This window comes from Chanodichthys erythropterus, chromosome 22 (assembly GCF_024489055.1).
Source record: "Chanodichthys erythropterus isolate Z2021 chromosome 22, ASM2448905v1, whole genome shotgun sequence".
NCBI classification, from domain to species: domain Eukaryota; kingdom Metazoa; phylum Chordata; class Actinopteri; order Cypriniformes; family Xenocyprididae; genus Chanodichthys; species Chanodichthys erythropterus.
Window position 1 is genome coordinate 27,594,593 of NC_090242.1, and position 24,607 is coordinate 27,619,199.

Below are 24,607 nucleotides of genomic sequence, written 5' to 3' on the forward strand. Positions count from 1 at the left end.
TGTTTGACTGGGATAACATCCATATAGCATTTAATATTCTCACCAGCGCGTGTAGCTATTTATAAAACGCGAAAGCGCGCTGAAGGAATTTGGAAAATGATGCTTGGTATCAAATTCCGTGATGCACCGACTTCGCGCATGCAGTGAATCAGGGCGAGATTTTCCGCGGCTAGACGTCGATAACGCTCCGGTTTAGCTTATTTTCGTTCGCTGAGATCGTAGTTAGCTTCGTTCAAACAGCAATTACATGGTTAACCGGCAACACCGGAGGCTAGCGAGTAACGTAGTGTCCTTTTTGCGCGTGCTGAACGGGTAGGCCTATTTAAATAACGATCTGTCATTATATTGTCATCATTCGAGCGTGCGGTGATTGCCGTTATCTGGATGTCAGAGCATCCTCGCCCGTGTCCGGTTCGTATCAGGGTAGCGCTCTCCGCAAGACCGAGTAAACCCACGGAGCGGGCTCCCACACACCCCTGCAGTGAATAGATCTGTTTGAGAGACGATTTATTGAAAATCGTAATATGTCGGGACAGTCCATCACGGACCGGATCGCCGCGGCTCAGCACAGCATGACCGGATCTGCCATCAGCAAAGCCGTGTGCAAGGCCACTACGCACGAAGTCAGCGCGCCCAAGAAGAAGCACCTTGATTGTAGGTTAAAGCAGGGGGGGAAAAAACGCACCCGTTGTGTTTTGCACTGTGCTTCGGCTTCCATTTAGATTCACTCTTTGCTGGCCGATCATTTGCTTTATTTACAACCTAACCTATGATTACAGTAAATTAGCCTGTTTCTTGACAGCCATTATAGAGATCATTTCATCAATTAACTGAAGGTCACCGTTGGCACGTTCACAGTCCCGAACGGGCGTAATGCTGATTAGGATGCTTGATTGACACACTGACCAATTTGCATACGACAGGGACCTCATGACCGTTTTTATTTATTTATTTCGAAATGCATTTAAATCAGTTCGTTTCTATGCATGCCACATCACAACTAGATGCTTATTAAACAAATTATTCCTGGACAACGTGTACAAATCATTTTATTGGCGGATTCCTTATGGGAAACATACAATGTCAAGGGCATAGCATGATGAACGTTAGCTTGCGTACACAATGCTAGGTGCAAATTGCTCGTGACTTGAACCTTTATTTGTGTTTTTGATGGTGTTGTTGTTTGTATTTCTCCATTGTTGACTTGCTGTTTGCTATCCTAGTCTGAGTCATTGAAGGTGACAGCAGTATCAATGCAGTGATGTTTGGAGCTTAGGTGTTTCATATTGCATCACTTTAATCTTTTTATCTGAACATATATATGTTGCATTATTTGTTAAATATAGGTTAATGTAAAAAAAAAAGAAAAAAAAAAAGATTTATATGAGTCACGATGACGGAGATGGATTTGATTCTGAAATGGCATTTGTGGAGGGGTGTGAGTTTCTTTGAATCGTCCCCATCATTGATTGTATGTGTCAGTATAGACACGTCGCATAAAATGTGAGGGTGCACCTTCCTTTACAGGTCAAAATGAGTTTTTTTCAGTTCACTAATAATAACTTAAGTGTAGTTGATTAATGGAATGGGTTATCAATTAAGCTGTCAGTTAATGAGTCCAGAGCAGATGTCCTGTGGGGGACATAAAGAAAGCAGCCTGCAGATCTAATAAACTGCCAGGCTCCTTTAAAGTAATAAAGGTAGCAGGTGTTCACTGAATATGTGCTAGCATTCAGTGACACATGTTTTATTATCAGTTAATTAGGGAGAAATCAAGTGTAACTTTTGAGTAACTGCTATTCAAGCAATGTCATGTTAGATAGCAGACCAGCATCGCTACAGATTGTTCTATTGCAGTGAAACATCACATTTCTGGCAGTTTACCTTCATATAATTATGAACCACTGAAGTAGACAACAGATACATATTGTAGGTATGCATGTCTTTACACTCTAAAAATGCTGGGTTAAAAACAACAATTTTCAAGTTGGGTTGAAAATGGACAAACTCAACCTGCTGGGTAGTTTTATTTAACTCAACTATGGTTTCAAATTTGCTGTATTGCTTGCTTAAAATGAACCCAAAGTATGTTTAATAAATGACTATTTATTAATACATTTAATGAAGAATAATTAACATTTATTAAAATGCTTATTAATAAATGTTCACCTTTTGATTATTGTTGTTGCCTCTAGTAATTATGTGTTTGATTTTTAATTTCCAACCTATTTTGGGTTCATTTTAAGCCAGCTGTATAGTGATTTTTAAACAGTAGTTGAGTTAAATAAAACTACCCAGCACATTGGGCAAACATTTAACCCAACCACTGGGTTAAAACAGACCAATTGCTTGGTTTGTCCATTTTCAACCCAACTTGGGTTGTTTTTAACCCAGTATTTTTTAGAGTGTAAAATTAAAAGGAACACTCCACTTTTTTGAAAATAGGCTCATTTTCCAACTCCCCTAGAGTTAAACAGTTGAGTTTTACCGTTTTTACAGCCGATCTCCGGGTCTGGCGGTACCACATTTAGCATAGCTTAGCATAGATCATTGAATCCAATTAGACCGTTAGCATCTCGCTCGAAAATTACCAAAGAGTTTTGATATTTTTCGTATTTAAAACTTGACTCTTCTGTAGTTACATCGTGTACTAAGACTGACGGAAAATTAAAAGTTGCAATTTTCTAGGCCGATATGGCTAGGAACTGTACTCTCATTTCGGCGTAATAATCAATTGTAATAATCAATGCGTGATATCATTGCGCCTGCTGCACCTATGGTACAGCAGCAAAGATCCTTGATTATTACGCCAAAATAATAGTATAGTTCCTAGCCATATCGGCCTAGACAATCGCAACTTTTCATTTTCCGACGGTCTTAGTACACGATGTAACTACAGAAGTGTCGAGTTTTAAATAGGAAAAATATCGAAACTCTTCGGTCATTTTTTAATGAGATGCTAACGGTCTAATCAGATTCAATGAACTATGCTAAGCTATGCTAAAAGTGGTACCACCAGACCCGGAGATCAGCTGAATGGATGTAAAACTCAACTGTTTAATACTGGTGGAGTTGGAAAATTAGCCTATTTTCAAAAAAGTGTTCCTTTAATATTTGGCAAATTTGTTTGTTCCAGCTATAGAATGAAAAATGTTTTCCTAACATCTAGATTAACTACTATACGTGGCTGGAAGTATGTGGACACCTGAGCAAAACTACCTGTTTATTGAACATTTGATTTGGTGTTAACAGTGAGTTAGTCCTCCCTAACTGCTCCCATCCTTCTGGGAAGGCTTTACACTAGATGTTGGAACATGAATGCATGGATTTGCTCCCAGAAGAGCATTTTTGAATCGTAGTCAGCTTTCCTATTCATCCGAAGGGTGTTCAGGTCTGGGCATTGTGTAGGCTATTCACAAGACTCACTGTTAAATAATTTCTTTATGGATTTCACATTTAAGGAGGCATTGGTACACCTCATTCTACTAAAAACGTTTAGGTAAATTGGAAGACTTCTCTTGATTTTATGCACCTGTTATTAATAGCTGAAATAGCCAAACCTGTTCCATATTTATTGTTTTTCAAATGCATGATATATATTTTATGTTTGTTTGTCTTCATTCAAAAGTTTGGGGTCGGTAAGATTTCTTAAGACTCTTTTGCTCACCAAGGCTGCATTAATCTGATCAGAAATACAGTAAAAACAGTATTATTTCTATTTGAATATATTGTAAAACGTAATTTATCAAAGCTGAATTGTCAGCATCATTACTCCAGTCTTCAGTGTTACATGATCCTTCAGAAATTATTCTAATATGCTGATTTGCTGCTCAAGAAACATTTCTTATTTTTTCCAATGTTGAAAACAGTTGTGCTGCTTAATGAATTAATTCACTTTAAAATGAAAATTACCCCAAGCTTTACTCACCCTCAATCCATCCTAGGTGTATATGACTTTATTCTTTCTGATGAACACAATCAGAGTTATATTAATAAATATCCTGACGCATCCAAGCTTTATAATGGCAGTGAATGGGACAAACGAGTATGAAGCTCAAGAAAGTGCATCCATCCATCATAAATGGCTCCAGGGCGTTAATAAAGGCCTTCTGAAGTGAACTCATACTCATTAGTCCCATTCACTGACATTATAAAGCGTGGACGCAACAGGATATTTATTAATATAACTCTGATTGTGTTCATCATAAAGAAGAAAGTCAAATACATCTAGGATGGCTTGAGGGTGAGTAAAGCTTGGAGTAATTTTCATTTGAAAGTGAACTAATCCTTTAATATTTCTGTGGAAACTTGATGCATTCTTTTCAGGATTTGATCAATTTAATGCATCCTTACTGAATAATGTAAGTATTAATTTCTTTAAATCATTTTGACTCCAAACTTTTGAACTGGTAATGTATATTATCTAATAAGTAGGTCCAATATAACTGTCCTGGATCATGTACAGTCATTGTTCCTGCCCTGTTTTGCACAGATCTAATGCACTGCACCAATGAGCTGAACGTGAATATACCTCACTTGGCTGACACATTGTTTGAGAGGACAGCAAATCAAAGCTGGGTGGTGGTTTTTAAAGCTCTCATTACTACACACCACCTTATGATGTACGGCAATGAGGTAAGAGTCGCTGCTTGAAGTCTTCTTGCTCTTGTCAGTTCCTCAGTGGACCGTAATGTGTCACAAAATCAATGTAACAGTACTTGCCAGGACCATTCTGTCAAATTTTTGAAGTATTAAATCTTTCGGGTAGCTGTGAAACATAACATTTCTTGTGTTTATATTTTTTCGGAAGGGATTTATTGTTATTATTCTGCTCAGTTTGCTTTATTGATCACCCTGCACTTGCTTGTATGTATCTTACATTTCATCATCCAGAGGTTTATCCAGTACCTTGCATCAAGAAGCACACTCTTTAACTTGAATAACTTCGTAGATAAAGGCGCATTACAAGGTATGTTTATGGTTCATACTTTAGATTTAGTTTTTTTAGATTCATGCTGTATGTGTAAAGCATTGTTTATTGAATGTCTCTTCTAGGTTACGATATGTCCATCTACATTAGACGTTACAGCAGGTATCTGACCGAGAGGGCTCTGTCCTACAGACTCGTCGCAGTTGATTTCACCAAGATGAAGAGAGGGTGAGACATCTGCTCTGCAGGGGAAATATTCCAAAATAAGACAAATGGCGGCATTTGAAACGACAGCCGTTGAAGCTGTACAGTTGTGGTCACTGGTCACAGCTTTCAGTTTCATCTATGTGTAACCTCACACCATCAATATGTTCTGCACAGGACTGATGGAGTGATGCGCACTATGAGCATAGAAAAGCTGATGAAGACTCTACCTATCATTCAGAATCAGCTGGATGCTCTTCTGGACTTTGAGGTAAAGAATACATAATGTTTCAATTTCTACATCTAAAATTAAAATATCTGAATACTATCTTCTACCTTCTGTTTCACATCTGCTCTTCCTTTTCTGCAGTTTTACACGCTACATTGAAATTTTTTTTCTAATTTTCCCTGATAAATAAAAACACATATATTCCCAGTTGCAGTGCATCTTGTCAAAGTGTCATGTCGCAATGGGAATATTGTCCAAAAACAGCCTATTATAGATGTTTCAGCAGTAAAGAGTTTTTTTAATAATATATATACAGTACTGTGCAAAAGTCTTTGGCCACCATTAGATGTTGTTTTTGCAATGTCATATATATAATTATTTCTCAGTCCCTTTATTAGAACATAACCAGAAAATACAGGAAATTTGTATGCAGTATTAAAAAAACTTCTATAGGCTAAAGTGGCAAGTATTTAGTGACCTTCTCTTACACTTGAGCGAGAGCAGAAACCACACTCTCTTAAAGCGATAGTTCACCCAAAAATGAAAATTTGATGTTTATCTGCTTACCCCCAGCGCATCCAAGATGTAGGTGACTTTTTTTCTTCAGTAGAACACAAATGATGATTTTTAACTCCGACCGTTGCCGTCTGTAAGTCAAATAATGCTAATAATGCTAACTTCTACTATAAGAGTAAATAAAACTTGCATAGACAAGTCCAAAACTAAACTCTGCGGCTCGTGGCGACACATTGATGTCCTAAGACACGAAACGATCGGTTTGTGCAAAAAACGAACAGTATTTATATAATTTTTTACCTCTAAAACACCACTATGTCCAACTGCATTCAGCACTCGTTTAGTGAGGTCTGATCGCGCTCCGACAGCGGAAGTGACTCGTTGAGGTATATGCGCGAGACATCATTGTCGTTGTCAGAGCACGATCAGACCTCACTAAACGAATGCTGAATGCAGTTGGACATAGTGGTGTATTAGAGGTAAAAAATTATATAATTACTGTTTGGTTTCTTAGGACATCAATGTGTCGTCACGAGCCGCAGGGTTTAATTTGGATTTATCTAAGTAAGTTTTATTTACTCTTATAGTAGAAGTTCCCATTCACTAGCATTATTTGACTGACAGACGGCAACGGTTGGAGTTAAAAATCATCATTTGTGTTATTCTGAAGAAAAAAAGTCACCTACATCTTGGATGTGCTTGGGGTAAGCAGATAAACATCAAATTTTCATTTTTGGGTGAACTATCCCTTTAAACCTAAATGGAATGGAAAAGGACGGGAAAGGCCAAGAAAACTTTCAAAATCTGATGAGAAGATTCTCAAATTTTATTCTTTGAGAAAATGGAAGAAGTCTAGGAGGTCACACTTAAAACTGATTTTTGCTTAAAGAAGCCATTTTGTTCTGATTTTTTTTACATTTTGTGTACACATTTCCTGTATGTTCTGTTTGTATCATAATAAAGACTAAAAAATAAATATGGATGGTCATTAAAACATTGCTAAAACAACAAAGCTGTTAGTGGCCTAAGACTTTTGCACAGTACTGTATATTTTTAAGAAGTAATACTTTTATTCCACAAGAAAGCCTTAAATTGCTCAAAAGTGACAGTAAAGACATTTATAATGTTACAAAATATATCTATATCTATATTTCAAATTTATTCTGTTCTTTTGAATTTTCTATTCAACGAAGAATCATGAAAAAATGTCATGATTAGTAGATAGTGGATATAATATTAAGCCGCACAACTGTTTTAAACATTGATAATAAGAAGAAATGTTTCTTGAGCAGCAAATTAGCACATTAGAATGATTTCTGAAGGATCATGTGACACTGAAGACTGGAGTAATGATGCTGAAAATTCAGCTTTGCCATCACAGGAATAAATTATATTTTAACATGTATTAATATAGAAAACAGTTATTTTAAATTGAAATAATAGCCTTGATAAGCATAAGGGACTTAAGAGACAAAACAAAAAAAAATTTGAACAGTAGTGTGTGTATAATATAGTATTAAAAAATATATTAACAAAAATACAAGGGAAAAATATTAATTCAATTCAAATGCGTTAAATAAAAAAAAAATTAACTGATAAATTACTAGATATATAGCACATGAAAACACTAAGTGAAAACAGCAATATATTCTATTTACACTAAGTGACAATAGCACATTTTCTTAGCGATATTCTATTTACGCTAGGTGAAAATAGCGATAGTTTCTATTTACAACATGTAAAAGTATCAGCTCTTTGCAACAAGAGTAAATAGTAATTATATGCTATCTATACTTTTATATTGGCAGACACTATTTGTGTCAGTGTAAATGATTATGTTTATTAAAATTATTAAATGGATGCTGCCTTATTGGGAGAATAAAAACCCTTCCTACACCTTCCCCTAACCCTAGCAATCACTTTTAATATTATTAAACACTCGTTCGCAGTTTATTTCCACTTTTAGAACATTATTTTCAATAAATAAATGTGAGCTCGTCAAAAGGCGGATTCGAACCTGCGTCGATCGCATTAAAAGCCAGCCTTACTCACTCACTACTGCTGCGCCAGTGAAGACATTTAATTCCATGTGTCTTTTTCAAAACTTAAGACCCAACCAGACATTGGTGGGCGGAGCTAGTGTAAATAGCTTTTGCCAACAAGGGATGCTATTTGCTCTTAGCGAAAATAGACACTCCGTAGAATTAAAATCCCTGCATTATGTTGACTCTTGCCTGAATGTACACCAGCGTGGTTTTATAAAACCCCTGCTAGAGAAAATGTACATATGTGCCATTGGGATTTAAAACCTTACAGCTACTGAAATACAGTCCTTATGGTGCTTCAGATGTGGCTTTTGTACCAACAGCAGGAGGAGATTGGAAGCTTGATATCGCTTGATGATTTATAGACGCCTAGTAGGAATGCAGAGAAACAGCAAGCTGGCATTTAAAGGCTCATGTTTTGATTACATTTGTGATTTTGTTCTTCCCTGTAGGCCAGCTCTAATGAACTGACCAATGGGGTGATCAATTGTGCCTTCACGCTGCTCTTCAAGGACTCTATCCGCATCTTTGCTGCTTACAATGAGGGTGTCATTAATCTGCTAGGTAATACATTCACCTCAGAGCAAAGATCCTTTGTTTCTGTGTGATTTCAGTAATTCAGTAGTGTGTGTACTCATATGTTAGACTGGGTAAACCCAGCCTGATCTGCCGGCGATTTGATTTCGCCCGGCAACTCAGTCTGGAAACCGTACATTCATTTCTACTGCTTCTGTTACACTTTTGCGGGAACCAATCACAGACTGGCTTATCCACCTTGCTCGCTATTGGCGGATATAACACGATGACGATAGAGAAGCGTCAATCCAATTGCTTTTAACCTCTCGACGATGCTGAATGACTTCTTTAGTTTAACGAACAAATCGCTCGAGTGGGTGTAAATACCACTCACTTTCATGTTTTTTTTGCACAACCTGCAAAAATCGCTCGATGCCATTGCTGCTTCTGCAAACCACTGATCAATGCTACAAACCAATACAAACTAAACCTGTCTGGAGTTTTTGCGCCGCTCTGCAAAGTACGTCACCCGTATCGTTGATCCGATTGGTTGAAGGGCTATCCATTTGCGTGAATAATGCTCGTTGATCACGCCTCTTGCGCAGTAGAAAATACATACAGACTCCCCAGACCAATGTTCAATTTTAAATTGAGCTTGGTCTGGTGATAGCCAGACAACTCATATGTATGAATATGAATATATTACATGTATTAAAAATATCTTCTGTACTTCAAAGAGAAATGTAACTTGCTAAATGGCCTTTTTTCTTCACTTCAAAGAGAAATATTTTAATATGAAGAAGAATCAATGCAAAGAGGCGCTGGAAATATACAAGAGGTTTCTTATCAGGATGACCAAGCTCTCAGAGTTTCTCAAGGTGGCAGAGGTAAAACGTCTTCAGATCTAATCTATGCATGGGATGGTTGGGCTCATCTTATTCAGGCCCTTTTTTGCTAAGTGTCCCTGTTGCCTTTTGGTCCAAGAACCTGTATCGGAGGTCCCCCCTCATGCTGCCTGTTCTGGTGCCTGCACTGCATGCCTTAGCAGAAAGTCTCTCTATCTATCTGTCCCTCTCAACAACAGCAAGAACAGAGCTATGACACAACTGCAACGACAGTCCTTTAATGTGCAAACGTTGAGCTGAACCTTTGTTTTGCAGTTTGGATACAGGCACAGTTGTCAATTTGGCCCCCAGGAACTTTTGGACGAACAATTGCATTAATGACAAGATAAGATAAGCTGCAAAGATAAAGCTTGGCCACTGTAGAGATGAATGAATAACCGGGCACCTGATATTTTTGACAACTGTGCCAGTGTGATGGTTGGAATTTAGCTGTTTACTTTTGTCTGTAAAGCCCATTATTTTGATGTGTATGGAGGCATACAATGGGGAAAAATGCTAAGCACATCCTTCTTGAGTTTTTTGTTTGGTTTCTTCTCTTCTTTCTTTTATTTCAATCCTTTATTTATTTATTTTTGCTTTCTGGCTGAATAATATGACTCTTCAGGAAAAGGGTGAAGTGCTATCCAAAAACTGACTAAAGTTGACTTTAAGAGCACATTTCTTTCTTTGTATAACAATGTGTGTATGCCATTTGTTTTTCTTGTCTTTTTTCCAAAGTCAACATTAGTTGTGTGTTTCTTTTGGATGTTTCTCACCTAGTCATGTAAATATCTCACCATTGACCTACAAGTGTCTTCTCACTCATCATTACGCCACCTCCAGAACCTCAATGTCTGTGTGTGTGTGTACATCCAGTCGTCCATGCTCTCTTTTTTGGTTCTCATACACTGCATGGAGTAATGGCTCTTTTTCTTAATTCTTCTTTCTCCCTTCTCCACGTGCCTCGGTTTTCTCTTTTTACCGTTTGGTTTCACGTTTTGTTTTCCGTTCTCCCTCCCTTCCTTTTCTTTTGTGTCACAGCAAGTTGGAATTGATCAGGTTGACATCCCAGATCTCTCACAGGTTAGTGGTGCATTTCATCTCAGTTTCTCTCATGTGGCTTCACCCTGATCTCTCATTCACGCCTCACCCCATAGACCATCATCCCCAGCCCTGATTTCTTTTGATTTCCCCCTCATCTATCAGACTTTTAGGATAGGGGCCTCAAGAAACTTACTCCATACCCGCGCACTCCCAAGGAATCAGATGTGCTGTTTTGCATTTTCTGTTGTCGCCAGAGGTAAATGGGTACCTATAGCTATAGTCTATGTGAATTCTTTACAGGTGCTATCTCTGATAGCCGTTGCCTTGATTATAGCCACATTTGATCAGTAATGACAAGTCAGTTAAGGTCTCATTAAAGCTAGTGCTTGCCCCTCAAGCCACTATTTCTTACTGGCATATACCCATGAGAAATTTGACTGCTTGTACTTCCAAAAAGCCGCGTTTTCACCGTCTCTGGCACTCGCACACGACCGATATATCGCACGAGCGCAACGCCATGCATCGCCGTGGTTGGGATCAATGATTGTTTATCGGCAAACGTTGTTCCAGTGCTTATCAATGGAACTGATTGTTTAACAATTATAAAATAGTACTTAATCCTGCAGAGTATAGAAGTTTAAAGTTGCTCTCATAGTTTGATTGGAATACACAACAGCCGTCGCAATGCAGAAGTCTACAGTCGCAGAAGTTGAAACCGAAGCTCAAATCCAGTCCACATGTAGCTCCCGTGCGATTTTCCGTTGAAAATGAATGAGTTCCGGTCTGTCCTTTGTCAGAGACAGCGAAACGGCGGCTTTTACACTGATTGATATATGGCTAAACGGTGCTTGTGCGATGATCTCTGCCACGCTGTACTGTACGTGGCCAGTCTGACGTTGCGGGCACGGGCTCGCCAAATAAAGACACCTTGTAACATGTAAGCACTCACCTTTGCCATATATCTCTGTACTGGTAGGGTATTCTGCTTGGATAGCTTCTTGGGAAGAACAGTGAATGTGCACAAATAAAAAAGAATGCCTTAAAACTGGAGCTGGGGACTAAATTCTGCCTGGCACCTCATGAAGCTTTATAGTCAGCAGCGCTGCCAAATATAGACCTGCTTTTCCTGCGTCTCTCTTAACAATTCTGCCGGGGTGCCGGGCATTGACGTCCCCCTTCAGTTTGCCACCATTTGGCATATTTGACATTTTCATTTACATTGGACAGGGACTCCTGAAGGTGTTGGGCTGGCACACTACAAAGTGGTACTTCAACCATGTCAACAAAACATTTTATTGGAAGGAGTGCCTTGTTTACTTAAGCTGAAGCAGTATTCAGAAGGCCTGCGTTCTGTTCTCAAGTACTCTATCATTAGGCTTACCATTGATTAGGCTTATTTCATAAGTCCTATTTAAGTGCCTTTTCTTGTCTGTAAGATAGATATCAATCACGGCCTTTTGTATACTCCTGCTCCTGTAGTACCCTTGTCTTAACTTCTCTTCCTTGTTTATCTCTCCTTTAATAGTGTGTTGTTTCGTTGCATATGTTTCAGATTTCTCAGTAGAACGCTCCCTCTATTGTGTCTTCCTTCAAATACACGTCTGAGAAATCTGCTCTTTTGTTATTCATGAAATTTCCTCCTCTGAATTGGCATGCACACCGGACACAGCTCGTGGCCCCAAGGCAAACGTTGTATAAGAACAGACGCACGTGCCCGCGTGCCGAATCCTTTCGGCCGGCATTTCGATTCAATTGACGTTGCTCTTTTTGAACGAAAGTGCAATACAAGCATAAAATTCTGGCAGTGTGTTCTGGTCTCACTCAGTGTTTGCTTTTCTTTGGTTAACCTGCTTTGGCTTCCAAGTGTTTCGGATCCTATCAAAATGTCGATGCAGACACTGCAATCAGCACTAAAAGCGGCATAGCTATGATTTCCCCCCTGATTTATTTCCAAGAAATCCAAGTGGAATCCAAAGATTAGCAGGTTCCGCTGTTTGATACCTGTGCAGTATGTGTGTTTATATCCTGTGCATGAGTAGAACAATCTCCTTGTAGGTCAGTCTGCTTTCTGTTTTTCATAGTATTAATTCTTCTCAAGTGATCTCAGTTGACCTCGCGGGTCTTAAACGGCCTGTCAGAGAACTTGCATGGGAAACAGATATTGTTTTGCATGTGTAGCTTTTAAGCTTAAGCCCTTTTCACTTGAATTACTTCTGTTGTGTTTCCCCTTTGTTTTCAGAGTCTCATAACCACTATTAGGTTCTCTTAGTTACGCAGCCTTTGTGTGTGTGAAGGTATGAGTGTGTGAGAGAAAGAATAAAAGATAGAACAGTAGAATAGTTTATGCATCAATTCCTTGTTTTACGATTCATAGATAGAAGTATGGTGCAAATGTTTGAGTGTGTGTGTTTTGTTTTGATCATTTTTTGCTGCTACTTTTAACTATTTTATTGTGTTGCCTAAAACCTGTGTTGCCTCATCCCCTCTTGACCTCACCACCAGGCTCCCAGCAGTCTCTTAGAAGCTCTGGAACAACATCTGGCTTCTCTGGAGGGCAAGAAAATGAAAGACGTCTCTACTGTCAGCAGGTACTTGAGTATATGCTGGGATTCAGTATAAGGATCAATGACAAATACATATGTAAGGAATGATGAAAAACTCTAGTTTACAGTATTTGCAACTGCCAAGTTTTTGGAATTGTACTCTTTGTATTCATGCTGATTTCAAACATTTTGGCTTAATCAGTGTTTCTAAATCTTTTTGATTACAAGGTCCCTCATTTTCTACAACAATATTTTAAAATGTCTACCTATAGCACATCTAGACAAAATGTAAAGTCATTATAAAAATGCCAGTGGAATTTTAAGATTTTTTTAATTTACATGATTTATCCAGGTCTAGAAATCACACTTAAAATTTAAATAGAAATCATTTTAAGTAATCTTAAGCCCCCCTCTTTGAAAACCTTTTAAAACTTTTAATACGTTGTGTAAAAATATTTTCCTTACACCTTCAGTTTACACATCTTAATTATTTTATTTATTAATATTGGGGTACTCCTTTTGACATGAACCAAACTTGCCTTTTCATAAAGATGTCAAAATGTAATTTTATGTTTATGTTAAAATATTCTCTTTCTTTAAAATATTCCCCAATTAAATCTCTGGTCTGTAGCGCCACAGACATTTTAAAAACAAACAAATCTTAAAATCAATTTTTAATCAAATATTGAAGATGTATAAAAGTTCTGTCATGAAACTCTAGATGGCACAGGCAGGTTTTTAACTCAACTTGCTTGCAATCACATCATTCTCTATAGGGCACAGCTGTATGGTTCCTGCTGTATCAGTAGCCAATGAGCTCGCTGCCCATCCTTCAAATACTTGGTCAGCATTTGTTGTAGCAGTTGCAGCGCACTTTCAGAAACCCTCCATCTTCCCCAAGCTCCACCTGTATAGATATGTTGTAAGCACATGACGTCATTGCTATGGTGCGAAATGCAGCTGTAGGGCAGGAAGTGATTTTTCTATATTGGATTCGCGATCACAAACTCAAAACTCGTATGTTTTGCGTCATTTATGGTTGCTCAAGCCGAGAAACCACAAGGAGCTTTTATCTTTTACATTTACTTTTAAATTTACTGAAATTAATATGGATATCTGCTTGCCTTTTTTGACTTGATTAAAGGTGCCCTAGAACCAGTTTTAACAATATGTAATATAATCTAAGGTGTCCCCTAAACGTGTCTGTGAAGTTTCAGCTCAAAATACCCCATAGATTTTTTTTTTATAATTTTTTAAACTGCCTATTTTGAGCCATAATTATATATGCACCGATTCAGTGTGCGGCCCCTTTAAATCTCGCGCTCCCCGCCCCCGAGCTCTCGACTCCCTTAACCAGCATAAACAAAGTTCACACAGATAATATAACCCTCAAAATGGATCTTTACAAAGTGTTCGTCATTCATGCTGCATACATGCATTGATTCCTGTGAGTATAGTATTTATTTGGATGTTTACATTTGATTCTGAATGAGTTTGAGGCTATGCTCCGTGGCTAACAGGCTAAAGCTAACATTACACACTGTTGGAGAGATTTATAAAGAATGAATTTGTGTTTATGAATTATACAGTCTGCAAGTGTTAAAAAATGAAAATAGCGATGGCTCTCTCGTCTCCGTGAATACAGTAAGAAACGATGGTAACTTTAACCACATTTAACAGTACATTAGCAACATGCTAACGAAACATTTAGAAAGACAATTTAAAAATATCACTAAAAATATCATGTTATTATGGATCATGTCAGTTATTATTGCTCCATCTGCCATTTTTCACTATTGTCCTTGCTTGCTTACCTAGTCTGATGATTCAGCTGTGCACAGATCCAGATGTTAATACTAGCTGCCCTTGTGTAATGCCTTGAACATGGGCTGGCATATGCAAATATTGGGGGCGTACATATTAATGACCCCGACTGTTACGTAACAGTCAGTGTTATGTTGAGATTCGCCTGTTCTTCGGAGGTCTTTTAAACAAATGAGATTTACATAAGAAGGAGGAAACAATGGTGTTTGAGACTCTTGTTATTCATCTATGCCAAGATAAATTAAATTTTTCATTCGATGGCACCTTTAAATATTCACATTCCTCATGGTATCGTTTGCAGGGAAGAGAAGCTTTTTGATCCCATTGCATGATCATTTTGTGCTTTCACCTGAGTTTTGTCGAATTCCGTTCACAATGTTGATCTGGTTACCGTGACAACAGTGTCACGCGCTGCTGCTTCAGTCATCATATGGTAGAAAATGTCCAAATAAAAAAATGTGTTCAACAAGCTGACAGAAGTCGATCCTTTTCTTTGTTGGAAGGTTGTAAATGTAACTAGTTTTAATGTTGTCTTTGTAAATATTTACTTTCCCATATGGCCACAGAGGTGAATCGGAGGGTCACATTCAGCGGACAGACACCAAATTTTTGTATTTATTTCAACAAATGACAATCAAAATCAAACCCATAGAAGCTCATGAACAGGTTTGAAGTGGCTACGTGCAAGTTATGCTCATTCACAAGCCGAGTGAGAGATGTCATAACACTCATGACAGAAGTTCATTTCTGCCACAGAATTTTAGACAAACACTCTTTATTACTTACAATAATCATGCAATCATTTTGAAATTGCATTCAAAATCTCTTTGGCTCAACAATCAGGTGCCAGTTTGAATGTGCATGACAGTTTTGCTCATAATCAATGTTGTCATGGTGATTCTGGTCCCTACAGTAAAGTTTTCACAGATCCTCAAAATGTACCCAAAGAAACTTGCCTAAATAGCACGATTGATTTGTTTGTTTTTGTATCCACTGCAATCAGACGTTCCAGTAAATCATTCTCTTTTTGCATTCATAGGGAGGTGGAGGGTGACAGACTACAGCCTGCAAAGGTAAGAAATCTAATTTATTTGTCACATAATTTCTCTGTCAAATTGCTAATGACCGCAGACTTCACAACAGCATGAAATGTATTTCTGAAATCCTACCTTTTCACATATGTTCATCCAAACAATTACGTGTTCTCTGAAACTGTCAACATCAATGTTGCCGGTTTATGCTGTTATTTCTGTTCTTCAGTCTGTTCAGCTCAAAGACATTGGCATGCAGACCCCAACAGTATCCCCCAGCGGGCAGTCTGTGGGCAGTGCCAACAGTAGCTGCACCAGCAGCGGTGCCACCGAGCTTCTGTCCAGTCCACCTGATCTAACCATCACAAACGGGTACATGAGGCCTTTTTTCTGGAGTGGCACTTCTATATGAAATACAGTTGCTCTGTATTATAATATATTTGCATTTATTCAGTTAGCAAACTAATTTATCCAAAGACAAATGAGTTAAAAGTAGTTGCAGAAGTAATTGTGTGCCCTTTACAAGGTTTAATTGTACTTTCCCCTTTATTCTGAACAGTGTGCACAACTTCAGCAATGACCATTTTGATCTCCAACACAATTCCAGTACCCCTACTCAGACAACCACCCTGCCAGCCACTAACAACAGCTGGGGAGGTAAATATACTGGGCCGAAACTGTCTATTTTACTATTTCCATATTCTGGGTGTTTTGGCATTCTTCTTTGAAACAATTTTAATCTTGCTCTTCTCAAATTCTTTATTTTATGCCACATTCTCCACTTGTTTGGGACTCAACTGAGTGAGTATTTTACATTCTTTTATAATGAGTTCATTAACGTTTATAAGTGTGTAATTTTTGGACTTGTAGCAACATCAGACTAATTGCAAAAATACTTGTTTTCAGACAGATTCAGACAAACAGATAATTCCATCCCAAAAACATTCATTATGAACCAGTTCTTTTTAGTGAATAAAAAACACAGCGCAACAGTGTAGTCCGATTTAGAACAAATGACTCTTATGAACCAGTTATTTTTAGTGTATCAAAAACACAGCACGATGATGTAGTCCGAATCAGAACAAATGACTCTTATGAACAAGTTCTTTTTAGTGAATGAAAAACACAGTGCAATGGTGTAGACCAGGGATGGACAACTCCGGTCCTGGAGGGCCAGTGTCCAGCAGAGTTTAGCTCCAACCCTAATCAAACACATCTGAACCAGCTAATCAAGGTCTTTAGGATTAGTAGAAAGTTATAGGCAAGTGAGTTTTTATCAGGGATGGAGATAAATTCTGCAGGACACTGGCCCTCCAGGACCGGAGTTGTCCATCCCTGGTGTAGTCTGATTCACGAACAAATGACTCTTATGAACAAGTTCTTTTTAGTGAATCGAAAAACAGCACGAGAGTGTAGTCTGATTCACTAACAAATGACTCTTATGAACAAGTTCTTTTAAGTGAATGAAACACAGTGTGATAGTGTAGTCTGATTCACTAACAAATGACTCTTATGAAAAAGTTATTTTTAGTGAATGAAAAACACAGTGCGATGGTGTAGTCTGATTCACGAACAAATGACTCTTATGAACAAGTTCTTTTTAGTGAATGAAAAACACAGTGCGATGGTGTAGTCTGATTCACTAACAAATGACTCTTATGAACAAGTTCTTTTAAGTAAATCAAAAACATACTGTGCAACCAGTGTAGCCTGATTCATGGATAAATGACTCTTATGAACCAGTTCTTTTTAATGAATCAAAAACACAGTGAAACCGGTGTGGTCCAATTCATAAACAAATGACTCTTATGAACAAGTTATTTTTAGTGAATCAAAAACATACAGCACGACCAGTGTAGTCTGATTCATGAACAAATGATTCTTATGAACCTGTTCTTATCAGTGAATCAAAAACTTACAGTGCAAACAGTTTAGCCCCATTTCAAGCCCCAACGACTCTTATAGTCATATGCGTTTTTTTTAATGAATAGTTGAAAAAGATGAGTTATCGTTTTAAATCAGTCTGAAATTCTTCCTTACATTGCATCAAATCAAATCGAAATCTGAACTGAGAAATTGATACCCAACCCTTTAAATTTGTCTCTGCATATTGAGCTGGAATTTTGTCAGCTTTAATATTGAAAAATAATTGCCTTGTTTCCTCTTTTTTTATCTTCCAGATTGGCTTTCCCGTAGGAGGACTTTTGAAGCCCACCCTCTCCTCGCAGGTCCAAAGTCAAGGCACACAGCTCTACAATGGAGGAAAATTACTTACTAACGATCTGGATTCGTCCTTGGCCAATCTTGTGGGCAGTGAGTCTTTCAGTCATCTCATTTCTTTGTTTCTATGGCAATTAACCATTAAACTACAGACCGTGATACCTGCGCTCATAATGCATGTGAATTATTTTTCATAGATTTACATTTTGGAGGACCCCCAGCCAAAAAGTAAGGCTTTTACCATGCATATTTTAGGTTTATTGATAACATTAACAATCATTATTGCAATGTGAAGTACAGCTGTAACAGTCTGACATATGAATATGTGTTTTTTTAGGCCAGAAGTTCAATGGACTCATTTGGAGAAGAAAGCAACTGGAGGCTCCCACTGGCAGTCTAAAGCCATGAATGGGACGGCACCCTGGAGCCACACACACCTGGCCCCTGCTCCCATACCGATGCCACAGATGGTATGGAAATGACTCATTTCTCAAGGCATGCGCCTGTTAGAAAATTTCAGTCTGCTTCTTTAGTTCAATATGTTTGAATACAATATGTACGCAATTCCAAATCCAAGCGACGTGGCTTGTGCAATACATACAACACAAATAATTTCTGATTGTCAGTAATGTCTTTGTCTTTCTCTCTTCTGCATGTTTTTGTAATGATACAGAATGGAATGATTTATACTGGCTATGTAAGTCCTGCTTGTACATAAACATGATTGAATCAACTAAATTCAAAGAACTATCAAAATAAACCAGTGACAAATATTTCTGCACACTTAATTCTGACATTTTTCTGTCTCAGGCACCAGCTCCGGTTGCATTTCCGATGACAACCCCCCAAGTGCCTGTGTATGGGATGGTAAGTGTTTCTCACGCCTCTTGACGGAGGGCGTATGAAGCTTGGTGCTGACACGACCGTCATAGTGACAACAGCCAATCACATTACTTTCTTGTGTTGCACAAACGCAATTGGCTAGCGTCTGTGCAAGGGCATTTGCATAAGGAGATCTGATTGGCTGACACCTGCGTTAGTGCATGAAAAGTAAACTTCTGCCGCGAGCAACGCCAGTGACACGACACAGCAGAACCCACAATTCAATTCAAAGTAAATGAGAGCCGTAATGAAATTCACTGTATGCTCTAAAACGCAGCGCATCTGACTACAGTTATTTAATTAAATTGCAGCCATTGATTTGATAATCGCATTAAGCTATATTGCGATTATCATTCAATATAATTATTAGCTATTCAACTCATGAACCTCCTGCAGTTCCCTCATGAACCCCCAGGGGCTCACAAACCCCATTTGGGAAACCTGCTTTGAAGAACAGAAAGTTCAAAAGAACAGCATTTATAAATAGAAATGTTATAAATGTCTGCCACTTTCGATCAATTTAATGCATAATTGATGAATAAAAGTATTCATTTCTTCCAAAGGAAAAAATATTACTGACCCAAAAATCTCAACAAGTATGACACTCATGCTGAATTTTCTATTTCTCTGTAGATTCCTCCTCCTGTGGGGCAGATGGGGTCAATGCCCTTGATGGCCCCCCAGCCTGTGATATATAACCAGCCCATCCTCCGCACCACCAATCCTTTCACCCCAATCCCTGGAGCTCAGGTACTCCTGCCCAAAAGAGTCCTATCTGATTACATTAAAGGGTTAGTTCATTCAAAAAGTGATCTCATCCTAGGTGTACATGATTATCTTCTTTCAGATGAACACAATCGGATATATATTTAATCCTGGCTTTTCCAAGCTTTATAATGGCAGTGAATGGGGGGGGTTAGTAAAGTTAATAAAGCCCTTCTGAAGCAAAGTGATGGGTTTTTGTAAGAAAAATATACAGATTTAAAATTTTATAATCTAAAATATCTAGCTTCCGACAGAGAGCCATACACATGAATTTGTGGTGGAAGAGTAACCCCTGACCTGACGCATGAACACGAAAGCTGCAGAGGATAGAGCAAACTAAGTCTAAAACAAGAAATTTCAAAGGGGACCTATAATGCCCCTTTTACAAGATGTAATATAAGTCTCTGGTGTCCCCAGAATGTGTCTGTGAAGCTCAAAACACCCCACAGATCATTTATTATAGCTTGACAAATTTGCCCCTATTTGTGAGCAAAAAAATGCCGTTTTTGTGTGTGTCCCTTTAAATGCAAATGAGCTGCTGCTCTCAGCCTGCTTTCCAGAAGAGGGCGGAGCTTTAACAGCTTCGGTTGCTCAACAACAACAAAGCTGGAGAATCTCACGCAGCCAAAATGATGATTATCAGTAACGGTGTTCAGCCTTACATTCTTCAAACCGGAGTCTGACGTAGTTACAACTTAAAGAATGCATCTGGACATTTCTGAACGGTTAGTGAATAAATTTATGTAGTTGCTGTGGAGTTGATTCAACTCATCCACTAGCGTGTGCCGTCATGTTAATCTTTTGTGCAAATCCAGCGTTGAATTGTAAAATGACGGCATGGCAACAACACTCTACAACAACTCTTCCTCTTCTCTAAAGCAGACCAACATGGCCTCACCTCCTTTGTTGTGTGTTCCCAGGGGCAGCGTTATGTAAATTTTAGGGTGAGTGATGTCACTAACCTGGGAAGAAGCTTGTTGTAGTCCCAACCAGCCGTTTGTTGTAGAAAATATCTCCCTTTGCATTGAAGTTTGAGCGTCGTCACTTTGCAGATGTTGTTTATGCTCAAACAGCAACATTACACACTAACTGTAGTTAAAAAAGTGAAATCATAATCAAGTACCCCTTTAAAGAGAAATGTCAGATGATTTCGAAACAAAGTCCCTTTAAGACAAGTCATTTCACTCGGCGGCCATCTTTGAAACGCCTCTCGGGCATCCTGGGCATCATGCAGCTCCTATCTCTTTGAATGGGGAAACATCAGATTCTCCAAAACTGTTCGTCAACCTTACGATTAAATTAGATATTTGAAATCACCAATGAAATCTAACAACAACCGACTCATAAATTTAGTTTCTAAACGCTCGAATCATGACAAAAAAACTCTATTTTTTTCAGGCTGGATCAAGCTAATGCACATGTGCAGACCTAAATGCGCGTCTCTTCGGAGGCGAGTGTCTGACTGTTTCTATAGAAACCGGTGATTCTAACGGCCGCTGAAGTGACGCGATGACTTTACCATTCGGCGATTGGCTCTTGGCTTTAGAAGGCGGGACTTATTCCGCCATATTGCGCGTTACACTTTATCCCATTCAAAACAATGCGAGTGACACGTCTTATGTTTTTCTATAGTCTTTGGCATCATGCAGCTCTCTTTGAATGGGGAAACATCAAATTCTCCAAAATTGTTCGCTAACCTTACGATTAAATTTCATATTTGAAATCACCAATCAAATCAAAACGCTCGAATCATGACAAAAAACTATTTTTCAGGCTGGATAAAGCTAACGCGCATGCGCAGACGTAAATGCGCGTCTCCTGTGCCTCACCGGTTTCTATAGAAACCGGTGCTTTTAACGGCCGCTGCAGTGGCGCGATGACTTTACCAGTCAGCGATTAGCTCTTATTTAGAAGGCGGGACTTATTGCACGTTTCACTTTCTCCCATTCTAAACAGTACGATTGACGCGTCTTGTGTTATTCTATAGTCTTTGTTTTGAAATAAGAGAAGCTTCAGTTTGTTGCACAGCCCTATTTATTTGAACAGCAAGAGACGTCTAAGCTTGCGCTACTCCTACATCCTATGTTATACATCGCATCAGTTACGCTCGTGGCGCAAATTGACTTGCGTACGGTCGTCCACCGGAAGCTCGTTATTTCAGATTATAAAGTTTGAAATATGGACATTTTTCTTACCATTTGCTTTGCTTCAGAAGGCCTCTATTAACCCCTCGGAGCAACGTGGTGTGCTTTTACAATGGATGGATGCACTTTTTTGGGCTTCAAAGTCAGGCCCACCATTCACTACCATAATAAAGCTTTGAAAAGCCAGGATATTTTTAAATATATCTCCGATTGTATTTGTCTGAAAGAAGAAAGTCATATACACCTTGGATGGCTTGAGGGTGAGTAAAACATGGGTTAATTTTCATTTTTGGATGAACTAATCTATACATACCTATGCTTGAGACTTGTGATAATAAGATGCCTTTTTTCCAGATGCACTTCATGTAGCACTGAGGAGCATGTTGAACTGATACATACGCCCGAGGAAAAACATCAACCAATCCAAAACCAAAAATGGCAAGGCAGACATGAAAAATGGTTCAAATGGCTCAAAGAGACTGAAGATGTTCATGTGGCATTTTAACCCTTAGCCCGTGTGTTTGTAACATACTCCCTCCATCCAGCGACATAACAGTCCTCCGTCATTTTACATGTTACCTTTAATTTATAAGTGTCAAAATTTAGTGTTTTTAGGCAGCCCTCTTTGATGATGTCACTGGCTGATGCAAACGGAATGACAGTGTACAGTGAATTGCAGTGGAATGCAAAAGTTGTCATGATGTCAAGCCCCTCCCCTTCCCCCCCGTTTGGAAAAGTGATTGTTGTAATTGTGCACACTTGAATCAATGTTTATAATGTCTAAACCAAGCCACGGTTTTGTATGCACATTGCCTGAATAGTGTTTCGAATCAACCACTGTCAATGTTGATTGTGCCACAGCGGATGGCATCTCAATTTCTTGAGTCTTGGAGAAATGTGTACAGGTCACTTTTCGTACATTTGTCTCGTCCCCAAACATTTTGGATTTCACCTTAAAAGTTCGATTTGTTTCTACATGACTTGTAATGCCTCATTCAGGTATGGTAAGGTATGGCTGTTTGGATTAAAGTAAAATACAGCAGTATGTTTCTGTATGGAAATGATACCATTTATTCAACATCTGGCAAAAAGTGCACGTCAGATATCAAGGCGATGACCTTGGTTGTGTTCAAAATCGCCCCCTATACCCTTATATGGTGCTCTATTTGAGGGGACAGTCTTTTTAGTGATGGACATTGGACATTATCAAGTGCACTCATTCGGTCCCATAATGCACCTCAGTAAGTGTACAGCCACTGCACACCAAACGGCTAAATGCTAGAGAATGCATTCCTGCACCTCAGGGTCCGAATTCACTCACTCATTTATATTTATAGTTGACTATATTAGTGGAATAATGTAGGGAACAGTGATATTTATCACTATTCCGGTTCCATTGTATTGAAGTTAGTAGGTTTTTTTTTAGTTAAATGCCTGAAATAAGGTCTGAGGTTAAGACAAGTTCAAGTTATTTTCAAGTTTTATTCTGTGACATAAAATACAGCAGTAATACACACTTGTGTTTTTTTTTTAAAAAGCTTTTACTTGTCTTGAAAAAAACAAGTAAATGGGACAACAGAGGATGTCAGAGACGTTAAGCGTCACCATGAAGAGTAAAAGTCATATACTCACTAGTCCGCTTTCACAGTCTTGCGTTCTTGCAGACTATTCTTACTCAAACATTCAGGGAAAAGGTTTTTTAAATAAAGACTGAAAGAGTTGTCGGAAGCTTAGTGGTGGTGACATTGAAGTCATTTGACCATGGTGTAAGTTCATTTATAGCCTAGCTTTTTACTTCTGGCAACTGTATTTAGTTCAAAATTCATAAAAGTTGTTCATTTGTGAAAATTATTATGTATTTTTGTTAATAACAGAGCTCATTTTCTGTAATTATCTAAAAGGCAATGGAAAAATCAACCAGGGTGACGCTAACTTCTGGTCTGGCCTACAAAAATGTGTCATCATTGTAGCACTCTATAAGGGGCTATATTGGATACAGCCTACATATCGATTGCAACCCCACAAACTAAGCCCTTTTTCAACAGAAACTTCAAAGAAAACTCCAGAATACATGGCTACTTTCAAATGGCTCATCTCATATATGGAACACCTGCGATTCATCAACTATCTGGCAATGCACTCGCATTCGCATAAAGTAGCATTGTTGATAGGTTTGGGTGAGTAAGGGTAAAACACACAAGATATAGTACTTTCAATGCCCTGTAGATGGCGATATCACTTCTTTGTGTAGCAGAAATAAACTGCTGCAGAAAAAGTTAGGTGCCATGCAGAACTTAACAAGTAATTACATTACTCATCACAAATGTATTGGGGTAAAAAGTACCAAATTCCAAAAATGCAGTCAAGTAGAGAGTAAAAGTTGCTAATATCTTTTGATACTCAGTAAAAGTACTCAAATACTTTACACCACTGCAAAAGTAGCACACTTAGCATTTAACTTGTTTTGTCTTTTGCGCACAAGGCAACTTTTTTTTTTTACTATTTTCTCACAAAAATGTCTACAAAGATCATTATCTACATTTAAAGGATTAGTTCACTTCAGAATTAAAGGGATAGTTCACCCAAAAATGAAAATGTGATGTTTATCTGCTTACCCCCAGGGCATCCAAGATGTAGATGACACTTTTTCTTCAGTCGAACACAAATTATGATTTTTAACTGCAACCGCTGCCGTCTGTCAGTCAAATAATAGCAGTAGATGGGAACTTCAACAATAAGAGTCGAAAAAACTTCCATAGACAAATCCAAATTAAACCCTGCGGCTCGTGACGGCACATTGATGTCCTAAGACACGAAACGATCGGTTTGT

General features: G+C 38.4%; 1 protein-coding gene across 1 annotated transcript; it reads left to right on the forward strand.

Moving 5' to 3' along the window:
- The first annotated feature begins 48 nt into the window (after positions 1-48).
- On the forward strand, positions 49-23,262 carry LOC137012347 (phosphatidylinositol-binding clathrin assembly protein-like). Its single transcript, XM_067375474.1, has 19 exons — positions 49-654; positions 4,493-4,635; positions 4,894-4,969; positions 5,056-5,158; positions 5,312-5,405; positions 8,377-8,488; positions 9,221-9,327; positions 10,366-10,407; positions 12,871-12,956; positions 15,775-15,808; positions 15,996-16,138; positions 16,326-16,423; positions 17,963-18,079; positions 18,184-18,214; positions 18,324-18,456; positions 18,660-18,683; positions 18,797-18,853; positions 19,502-19,618; positions 22,132-23,262. Exons 1-19 carry the CDS (start codon positions 525-527, stop codon positions 22,144-22,146), a joined length of 1,662 nt encoding a protein of 553 aa, XP_067231575.1. The 5' UTR covers positions 49-524; the 3' UTR covers positions 22,147-23,262.
- The last annotated feature ends 1,345 nt before the right edge of the window (positions 23,263-24,607 follow it).